At 41.7% G+C, this 10943-nt stretch overlaps 1 protein-coding gene across 1 annotated transcript; it reads right to left on the bottom strand.

The window, feature by feature from the left end:
- Positions 1-2287: 2287 nt before the first annotated feature.
- Positions 2288-10641, bottom strand: LOC124019872 (prefoldin subunit 5-like). Its single transcript, XM_046335311.1, has 6 exons — positions 10514-10641; positions 4495-4597; positions 4278-4309; positions 3391-3465; positions 2845-2950; positions 2288-2721 (listed from the first exon to the last, which is right to left on the bottom strand). Exons 1-6 carry the CDS (start codon positions 10577-10579, stop codon positions 2642-2644), a joined length of 462 nt encoding a protein of 153 aa, XP_046191267.1. The 5' UTR covers positions 10580-10641; the 3' UTR covers positions 2288-2641.
- Positions 10642-10943: the final 302 nt, after the last annotated feature.

Raw genomic sequence — 10943 nt, 5'->3', positions numbered from 1 at the left:
CTGTTGAAAAACAAATGATAGTATGACTAAGTGCAAAACAGATGGGATGGCGTATCACTGCAGAATGCTGTGGTAGCCATGCTGGTTAAGTGTGCCTTGAATTCTAAATATATCACAGTGTCACCAGCAAAACACCCCCACATCCATGCTTCACGGTGGGAATCAAACATTTCAAGATCATCCATTCACCTACTCTGCGTCTCACAAAGACACGGCGGTTGGAACCAAAAATCAAACATTTGGACTTATGAGACCAAAGAACAGATTTCCACCGGGGTCTAATGTCCATTGCTTGTGTTTCTTGGCCCAAGCAAGTCTTCTTCTTCTTATTGGTGACCTTTAGATGTGATTTCTTTGCAGCAATTCGACCATGAAGGCCTGATTCACACAGTCTCCTCTGAACAGTTGATGTTGAGATGTGTCTGTTACTTGAACTCTGTGAAGCATTTATTTGGGCTGCAATCTGAGGTGCAGTTCATTGACGATTTCTTAGGAAGGTAACTAATGAACTTATCCTCTGCAGCAGAGGAAACTCTGGTTCTTCCCTTCCTGTGGCGGTCCTCATGAGAGCCAGTTTCATCATACCGCTTGAAGAAACTTTCAAAGTTCTTGAGCATTTTCTGGATTGACTGACCTTCATGATGATGGACTGTCGTTTCTCTTTGCTTATTTGAGCTGTTCTTGCTATAATATGGATTTGGTATTTTACCAAATAGGGCTATCTTCTGTATACCACCCCTACCTTGTCACAACGCCACTGATTGTCTCAGACGCATTAAGGAAAGAAATTACACCAATTAACTTAAGGCACACCTGTTAATTGAAATTGATTCCAGGTGACTACCTCATGAAGCTGGTTGAGAGAATGTCAAGAGTGTGCAAAGCTGTCAAGGCAAATGGTGGCTATTTGAAGAATCTCAAATATATTTCGATTTGTTTAACACTTTTTTGGTTACTACATGATTCCATATGTGTTGTCATAGTTGATGTCTTCACTATTATTCTACAATGTAAAAAATAGTCAAATAAAGAAAAACTCTGGAATGAGTAGGTGTGTCCAAACTTTTGACTGGTACTGTGTGTGTGTGCGTGTGTGTATAGATAGATAGATGAAATTGATTTCCGTTGGCAAATTGGCTTAGTCTCGTAGCGAGGAGCCTATCAAACATAGCTAGCTTCATGCACATGTTTTTTGGAATTTTGAAATGCATTGGTATAAATGTCCAAACTAGCCAGTTATAACTGTAGCTAGCTACGTTAGCTTGCTAGGTACTTAATAGCTGTAGGTTGGTTGTTTTTAAGCTCAATTTCAAGATTACCACCAAGGACGTTGCATCTCCGATCATCACTCTCCCTCGCTTGGGCAAGGGACATTTAAGGTACACTCGGATGTGACTATGTAAAACGTAATTCAAGAGCTGAGGGTTTGGGGCCGAGGGATGTCTACTTTGAGTTTGGACTGTTCCCAAGGTTTACATATACTGCATTTCTGAAACAGAAACCCAAAAGTGAACTGCATACTTCCACTTCCTGGCTCCACACAGCTGGAGGTTTTGGTTGTCACAGCCACAAAGTCAAAATAGCTTTTTGGTCTTAATTTAAAAAGGTTAGGCATAAAGGTTAGCAGTGTGGTTATAGTTAGGTTTAAGGCTCAGTGCAGTCAAATATGATTTCACTGTGTGTGTATATACGCACACACACACACTTCCACACTATGGACGTTGGAAATTGTAATATCTTTTTCACAATATAATGCCCTTTTGACGTAAGCTGTTTGAAAAGGCCGCCTGAAATTTCACCCGGTTGTGGTGGGATGGCATTTTGGCACCAGGATGTAAATTAGTTTAGACCAATAAGAAAGAGTTCCAAACATCTCTGCCAATAACAGCTAGTTTTCAGTTTTCCTCTCCCCACAAAGACCACTCCCTGACAGTCTTAGCTAAATTCTTGCTTGCGAAATTGCTCTTTCTAAGGTATTTTTGTTTCTGCTTGACCATTTTAATTGAAAAACAATCACAGTAAGATACCTAATTGTTCCTCCCAAACTATTTGATATCAAGATAAAAACAGCTGCATTGGACCTTTTAAAATCAGATTTGAAGAAATAACACAAATAGGCGGATTTAGCCATAATAATGACTTTGTGGCTGTGGTAACTAGTGACGCCACTACGTTGGGACTGTTTTATGGTAGTTTTAAAATTGTATTCTTTTTGATCTGTGGATTTGAACAAAATGGAAAATATACAATGTTTCATGTTTCAGTAAAACAGTCATTGAGCAAAATCTGAAAGACAAACAGTGTAATATGAGGGCACTAACATGTTCTCCATTCAAAACATCTGTTGCAGATTTCATGTCATCACAAATGATAATCTGAGGGTGATAAGATAGTCAAATTCAACATTGATATAGCAATCTGGCTACTGAACGTACACTGAATCCAGGTAAGACTCAAATTTTCAGGAAGTGTTTGTTAAAACACTAACTTGGCTGCTCTTCACCATTGTACTGTTGGCACACATTTGTAGTACATTCTTGTCTTTTGTTCACTTTTACCTTAGATCATCCAATTAACAGTTCATGCAGAATTTGTTTTCAGTAACTCTAAATCCCCATCATAAAGAACCCAAGCAGACTGGTTAGGCTTCAGTGGTCCCCAACTGTGAAGCCTGTTGACTCTGAAGCTGTTGGATCTTAATATTCATCACCTCAATTACAGCTAGAAGACAGAACAAAAAACACAGATAGGAAGGGATGAGCAAAATAAAATACAAGTTATATTGCATTTAAGTGAAATACTTGTATTACAAATATGACAAACGTTTGTATTTGTGTGTGTTACCTTGTTTCAAGCCATGTTTCTCCTGCAGAGCCGGTTGAACCTTCTCTATCTGCTTGGTGAGGAATTCTATTTTGCGCTTGAAAAACTCTTTTGTGCCATCAACATTCTGCAGAAATATTTAAAATGAGGCTTACAAACTCATATTATACAGACAGATTTCCAAATAATTGTACTAACAAGCAAATAAATGTATATGGAACAGCAGAGTTTAACAAAATATAGTCAAATGACTCCTGGGTTCTCTGAACAAAACAAAAAGTTTAAAAAACAAGTGAAACTTGTAGGAACGATCTTTCAGAATGGGTCTGGTTTTCCTTTTTCCTTTGCTACAGTGTGCCTTCACAAACACAACCCTGATAAATGCAAAGGATTGGGTCATGTCAGCATACACAAAATTAGAAGATATTATTGCTCCAGCTGGGCAAGGTTAAAATAAAAAATATATATTTGGTACTGGAAAACAGATTACTTACCCAAAGTGAACTTATGCGTCAACTGTACAATGAAGAGTATTAGCAATTTGTTATCAATGACTTTTCTGCCCACCTTTTCAACGTAGTATCCTGTCCCCACATCCACTAAGACATGTTCCACGTCATTAAGTGTTCCAGGGACGTACATCTAATAGCAAGTGATGTTAAAAGGACAACAGAAAACTTCCAACTACGGTACACTAATGCATACTGACGATATTGTAGCCGAACTCGGGTCCAGTGACTGTCAAGCCAACACCTTAACCGTTATGCCAAGAGGTCCGAACCTCTTGACGAGGTATTATAGTTGGGTTAAGGTCACTACGCTACCCCCTTTCTTACGAGAGATTATGTCCCCACTATTCTCTATACTAAGTCCTTCACTTATACACACTTCTCCGATTGCCTCACAGGCACCATCCCACTTCTGATACCAATGTAGCGAATTCGTTTATTTTTTATCTATTTTTAACCTTTAATTAACTAAGTCAGGCTGAACAAATTCTTATTTTCAATGACGGCCTAGGAACAGTGGGTTAACTGCCTGTTCAGGGGCAGAACGACAGATTTGTACCTTGTCAGCTCAGGGGTTTGAACTTGCAACCTTCCGGTTACTAGTCCAACGCTCTAACCACTAGGCTACCCTAGCCCCGACTGTGATACCTCAACTGTTACACCAAAAGGTCTGAACCTTTTGATGAGGTTGTTATGTATTGGGTTAAGGTTGCTACAATATAAAATGGCAGAGAAGGTGCTGTGGACTCATTTTCATGTTTTAAATACTGTATTTAACAATGCACCTTCAATCAATCTCAAATTAGAGTAATCAAGTGTGTTGAATGTGAGAAAAATTAGTTTGCTTGTATGTTTGAAGACTAAGAGGCTTTCAGTAGGCAATTTCAGTAGGCAAGTACAAAAAAATACATATATAGGCATCTCCGATCATTAACATAAGGATACAGAGCTTGTGAGCGGCACCAGCAATTCTTTTCCTAAAAGAAAAAGATCAAATGTAAATTATCAATTGAAGTGTCATACTTACAAACACCAATGTGGGGTGAGATCTTCATAAAATATAATTTCAATCCATTTATTTCAGTATCTGTAAAAGCTTACATACAAAACAAAAACTGAACAAAACATAGGATGCATTAACAGTGTAGTTCGAGGAGCTCACCTGCATTGTTTTTGTTGAGGACACTCAAACTGTCCTTAGCTTCTACATATGTCATCTGGACAACTTTGAGCTGACCTATTGAGGAGGTCAAAAACTCTGCCTCCTGCAATAAAAATTAAGAAAGAATCAGGTGATGCAACTTAGATGGTTGGGTAGTATGTTTGTCACTTTTGAATGCTGGTGGTTATTTCACTCTAGTGGTAGCATGAGACGGAGTCTACAACCCACACAAGTGGCTCAGGTAGGTGCAGCTCATCCAGGATGGCACATCAATGCGAGCTGTGGCAAGAAGGTTTGCTGTGTCTGTCAGCGTAGTGTCCAGAGCATGGAGGCGCTACCAGGAGACAGGCCAGTACATCAGGAGACGTGGAGGAGGCCGTAGGAGGGCAACAACCCAGCAGCAGGACCGTTACCGCCTTTGTGCAAGGAGGAGCACTGCCAGAGCCCTGCAAAATTACATCCAGACTTTTGGCATTTGCCAGAGAACACCAAGATTGGCAAATTCGCCACTGGCGCCCTGTGCTCTTCACAGATGAAAGCAGGTTCACACTGAGCACATGTGACAGACGTGACAGTCTGGAGACACAGTGGAGAACGTTCTGCTGCCTGCAACATCCTCCAGCATGACCGGTTTGGCAGTGGGTCAGTCATGGTGTGGGGTGGCATTTCTTTGGGGGGCTGCACAGCCCTCCATGTGCTCGTCAGAGGTAGCCTGACTGCCATTAGGTACCGAGATGAGATCCTCAGACCCCTTGTGAGACCATATGCTGGTGCGGTTGGCCCTGGGTTCCTCCTAATGCAAGACAATGCTAGACCTCATGTGGCTGGAGTGTGTCAGCAGTTCCTACAAGAGGAAGGCATTCATTCTATGGACTGGCCCGCCTGTTCCCCAGACCTGAATCCAATTGAGCACATCTGGGACATCATGTCTCGCTCCATCCACCAACGCCACGTTGCACCACAGACTGTCCAGGAGTTGGCGGATGCTTTAGTCCAGGTCTGGGAGGAGATCCCTCAGGAGACCATCCACAACCTCATCAGGAGCATGCCCAGGCGTTGTAGGTAGGTCATACAGGCACATGGAGGCCACACACACACACTACTGAGCCTCATTTTTACTTGTTTTAAGGACATTACATCAAAGTTGGATCAGCCTGTAGTGTGGTTTTCCACTTTAATTTTGAGTGTGACTCCAAATCCAGACCTCAATGGGTTGATAAATTTGATTTCCATTGATAATTGTGTGATTTTGTTGTCAGCACATTCAACTGTGTAAAGAAAAAAGTATTTAATAAAAATATTTCATTCATTCAGATCTAGGATGTGTTATTTTAGTGTTACCTTTATTTTGTTTGAGCAGTGTATATATGAGTACTAGTCAAAAGTTTGGACACCAACTCATTCAAGGGTTTTTATTTATTTTTAGTATTTTCTACATTGTAGAATAATAGTGAAGACATCAAAACTATGAAAAAACATGGAATCATATTATATAGTAACCAAAAAAAAGTAGCCACCCTTTGCCTTGATGACAGCTTTGCACACACTTGGCATTCTCTCCACCAGCTTCATGAGTCATTTGGAATGCATTTCAATTAACTCGTGTGCCTTGTTAAAAGTTAATTTATGTAATTTCTTTCCTTAATGTGTTTGAGCCAATCAGTTGTGTTGTGACAAGGTAGGGGGGTACACAGAAGATAGCCCTATTTGGTAAAAGACTAAGTCCATATCTTGGCAAGAACAGCTCAAATAAAACAAAGAAACAACAGTCCATCATTAATTTAAGACATGGAGGTTAATAAGGAAAATGTAAAGAACTTTGAAAGTGCAGACGCAAAAACTATCAAGCGCTATGAAGAAACTGGCTCTCATGAAAGGAAGTCCCAGAGTTACGTCTGCTGCAGAGGATAAGTTCATTAGAGTAACCAGCCTCACAAATTGCAGCCCAAATAAATGCTTCACAGAGTTCAAGGAACAGATACATCTCAACATCAACTGTCCAGAGGAGACTGTGTGAATTAGGCCTTCGTGGTCGAATTGCTGCAAAGACCCACTACTGAAGGACACCAATAAGAAGAGACTTGTTTGGGCCAAGAAACACAAGCAATGGACATTAGACCAGTGGAAATCTATCCTTTGGTCAAGAGTCCAAATTCGAGATTTTTGGTTGCGACCTGTCTTTGTGAGACGCCGTGTTGGTGAAAGGATGATCTCTGCATGTGTATTTCCCACCGTTAAGCATGGAGCAGGTGTGATGGTGTGGGGGTGCTTTAATGGTGACACTGTCTGTGATTTATTTAGAATTCAAGGCACACTTAACCAGCATGGCTACCACAACATTTTGCAGTGAAACACCATCCCATCTGGTTTGGGCTAAGTGGGACTATCGTTTGTTTTTCAACAGGACAATGACCAAAAACACCTCCAGGCTGTGTAAGGGCTATTTGACCAAGGAGGAGAGTGATGGAGTGCTGCATCAGATGACCTGGCCTCCACAATCCCCCGACCGCAACCAATTTTTAAAAAAGTTATTTATTTCACCTCTATTTAGCCAGGTAGGCAAGTTGAGAACAAGTTCTCATTTACAACTGCGACCTGGCCAAGAATAAAGCAAAGCAGTACGACACATACTACAACAGAGTGGCACATGGAATAAACAAAACATACAGTCAATAATACATCTATATACAGTGTGTGCAAATTAGGTAAGAAAAGGGAGGTAAGGCAATAAATAGGCCATGGTGGCGAAGTAATTACGGCATACCAATTAGACACTAGAATGATTGATGTGCAGAAGATGAATGTGCAAGTAGAGATACAGGGGTGCAAAGGAGCAAGATAAATACATAAATACAGTATGGGGATGAGGTAGTTGTTTGGGCAATTTTCAGATGGGCTATGTACAGGTGCAGTGATCTGTGAGCTGCTCAGACAGCTGGTGCTTAAAGCTAGTAAGGGAGATATAAGTCTCCAGCTTCAGTGATTTTTGCAATTCATTCCAGTCATTGGGAGCAGAGAACTGGAAGGAAAGGCAGCCAAAGGAGGAATTGGCTTTGGGGGTGACTAGAGAGATATACCTGCTGGAGCACATGCTACGGGTGGGTGCTGCTATGGTGACCAGTGAGCTGAGATAAGGCGGGGCCTTACCTATCAGAGACTTGTAGATGACCTGAAGCCAGTGGGTTTGGCGACGAATATGAAGCGAGGGCCAGCCAACGAGCGCGTACAGGTCGCAGTGGTGGGTAGTATATGGGGCTTTGGTGACAAAGCGGATGGCACTCTGATAGACTGCATCAAATTTGTTGAGTAGAGTGTTGGGGGCTATTTTGTAAATGACATCGCCAAAGTCAAGGATCGGTAGGATGGTCAGTTTTACCAGAGTATGTTTGGCAGCATGAGTGAAGGATGCTTTGCTGCGAAATAGTAAGCCAATTCTAGATTTCATTTTGGATTGGAGATGCTTAATGTGAGTCTGGAAGGAGAGTTTACAGTCTAACCAGACACCTAGGTACAGAATGGTGTCGTCTACGTAGAGGTGAATCAAGGAATCACCAGCAGCAAGAGCGACATCATTGATGTATACAGAGAAGAGAGTTGGCCCGAGAATAGAAGCCTGTGGCACCCCCATAGAGACTGCCAGAGGTCCAGACAACAGGCCCTCCAATTTGACATACTAAACTCTGTCAGAGAAGTAGTTGGTGAACCAGGTGAGGCAGTCATTGGAGAAACCAAGGCTGTTTAGTCTGCCGATAAGAATGTGGTGATTGACAGTCGAAAGCCTTGGCCAGGTCGATGAAAACGGCTGCACAGTACTGTCTTTTATCAATGGCAGTTATGATAACGTTTAGGACCTTGAGAGTGGCTGAGGTGCACCCATGACCAGTTCTGAAACCAAATTGCATATCGGAGAAGGTACGGTGGGATTCGAAATGGTCGGTAATCTGTTTGTTAACCTGGCTTTCGAAGACTTTAGAAAGGCAGGGTAGGATAGATATCGGTCTGTAGCAGTTTGGGTCTAGAGTGTCTCCCCCTTTGAACAGGGGGATGACCGCGGCAGCTTTCCAATTTTTGGGAATCTCAGACAATACAAAAGTGAGGTTGAACAGGCTAGTGATAGGGGTTGCAACAATTTTGGCAGATAATCTTAGAAAGAGAGGGTCCAAATTGTCTCGCCCGGCTGATTTGTAGGGGTCCAGATTTTGCTGCTCTTTCAGAACATCAGCTATCTGGATTTGGGTGAACGAGAAATGGTGGGGGCTTGGGCAGGTTGCTGTGGAGGGTGCTGGGCAGTTGACCGGGGTAAGGGTAGCCAGGTGGAAAGCATGGCCAGCAGTAGAGAAATGCTTCTTGAAATTCTCAGTTATAGTGGATTTATCGGTGGTGACAGTGTTTCCTAGCCTCAGTGCAGTGGGCAGCTGGGAGGAGGTGCTCTTATTCTCCATGGACTTTACAGTGTCCCAGAACTTTGAGTTTGTACTACAGGATGCAAATTTCTGTTTGAAAAAGCTAGCTTTAGCTTTCCTAATGGTCTGTGTATATTGGTTCCTAACTTCCTAAAAAGTTGCATATCACGGGGGCTATTCGATGCTAATGCAGAACACCACAGGATGTTTTTGTGCTGGTCAAGGGCCTGTTTTTTTAATGCAGCATGCTTATTTAAGATGGTGAGGAAGGCACTTTTAAATAATAACCCGGCATCCTCTACTGACGGGATGAGGTCAAGGTTGATTAGAAAGGCCGGTTCACTGAAGTGTTTTAGGGAGCATTTGACACTGATGAGGGGTGGTCGTTTCACCGCAGACCATTACAGATGCAGGCAATGAAGCAGTGATTGCTGAGATCTTGGTTGAAAACAGCAGAGGTGTATTTGTAGAGCGAGTTAGTTAGGATATCTATGAGGGTGCCCGTGTTTACGGATTTGGGGTTGTACCTGGTAAATTCATTAATTTGTGTGAGATTGAGGGCATCAATCTTAGATTGAGATGATTTGGGATGAGTTGGACCACAGAGTGGAGGAAAAGCAGCCAAACAAGTGCTCAGCATATGTGAGTACTCCTTCAAGACTTTTGGTTGAGAGAATGTCAAGCGTGTGCAAATATGTCATCAAGGCAAAGGGTGGCTATTTGAAGAATCTGAAATATAAAATGTATTTTGATTTGGTTAACACTTTTTTGGTTACATGATTCCATGTGTTATTTCATAGTGTTGATGTCTTCACTAGTATTCTACAATGTAGAAAATAGTCCAAATAAAGAAAAACACTTGATTGAGTAGGTGTTCTAAAACTTGACAGGTAGTGTATATCTACATTTCGAACAGGATTATCTATTTTGGATGCAATGTTAATGGAATTCATGGGGAGAGAAAGACTATGGCAGAGTGCTCCCGTGCGCACTGATTTAAAGCAACAATATTCGCCCTGCGTTGCATCGAATGAGCCGCAATATCATGCTTAAGTGTCAAAGTCGATATCCACGTTTATAATCACAGGGTCATTAGTTACGGGCGTTCAATTTATTTTACAGTACAAGTGGAGGGTCACGTGAACTAGCAATTTAGAGGTTGGTTGGTTTGTAAACTACTGCGGTTGGCTACTGCCACCAAGTTGTTGTTTTATCAGATATAGACTGTTCCAGTTTGCAAAATGCATACAGGTATTTGAATATAAGCTAGCGCGTGAAAAAGGGAATCCGGACAGAGTAAACATTTAAAATGTAGGTGTACTGTAGACGCATGACCTGTTCGGAATTCCATGATTAGAACACCATTATCAGAATACAAAAGCTGCATAAACTGCCAAGTGTAGACACTGCCTCTCAACCATAATTACATTCCAAAACAGCTCGGTGTAAACAAGCGCAGTGGTAGGATCTGAATCTTCTGCCAACCGGTAATGTAATTAGCTAACGTTAGTTACTCAGATGGCATGACAAGCTAATCAGCTGGGCTGGCACACGCAAACAGTAGAAAATAATGGCCCCAGAATGACTTCAACCGAGATTCAAGATCCCTCTGTTACCTGCTCAAATTGAGTCTTTAGTCCCTCCAATTGAGGAAGGGAAAGCTCTGTCAGATTTACCGCCATGTTGAAAAGTGAGACAAATCAGATTGACCCTTCTGCCTAACGTATTTCCAGTTTGAGAAAACGCCCTTTTCATTGCGAAGGTGCAGAAGTAGTGATATACTGACCCCTACTGAGGGATATTCCTTTCTACACCAAAGTGCAAGGAATGTTTGGCAAATATACTGCATTTGTATTGTCAAGCATTTATTTATACATTTATGTACACATTTCACTAGCATTCAAAAAGGAAAATCAAAGGATAAAACATTGTTTATATTTAAGAAGGCAGCCTTAGCAGATAATGCACACAAGCAAGTCTAAAATCACATCCTCCAATTCATGTTTTGGGGATCAGTGGCTTCAGATCAGTGGTGTTACTAAATTC

This window comes from Oncorhynchus gorbuscha, linkage group LG03, assembly GCF_021184085.1.
Source record: "Oncorhynchus gorbuscha isolate QuinsamMale2020 ecotype Even-year linkage group LG03, OgorEven_v1.0, whole genome shotgun sequence".
Taxonomy (NCBI): domain Eukaryota; kingdom Metazoa; phylum Chordata; class Actinopteri; order Salmoniformes; family Salmonidae; genus Oncorhynchus; species Oncorhynchus gorbuscha.
This window is presented reverse-complemented; position numbering and strand designations above follow the sequence as displayed.

Excerpts from the sequence above, each read along its gene's own strand:
- LOC124019872 (XM_046335311.1), bottom strand. The coding sequence starts at position 10,579 with ATGGCGGTAAATCTGACAGAGCTTTCCCTTCCTCAATTGGAGGGACTA. Across the intron at positions 3,466-4,277 it reads TGGTGCCGCTCACAAGCTCT|ATGTACGTCCCTGGAACACT; the intron begins GTATCCTTATGT and ends ACTTGCTATTAG. Across the intron at positions 2,722-2,844 it reads GAAACATGGCTTGAAACAAG|CTGTAATTGAGGTGATGAAT; the intron begins GTAACACACACA and ends TCTGTCTTCTAG.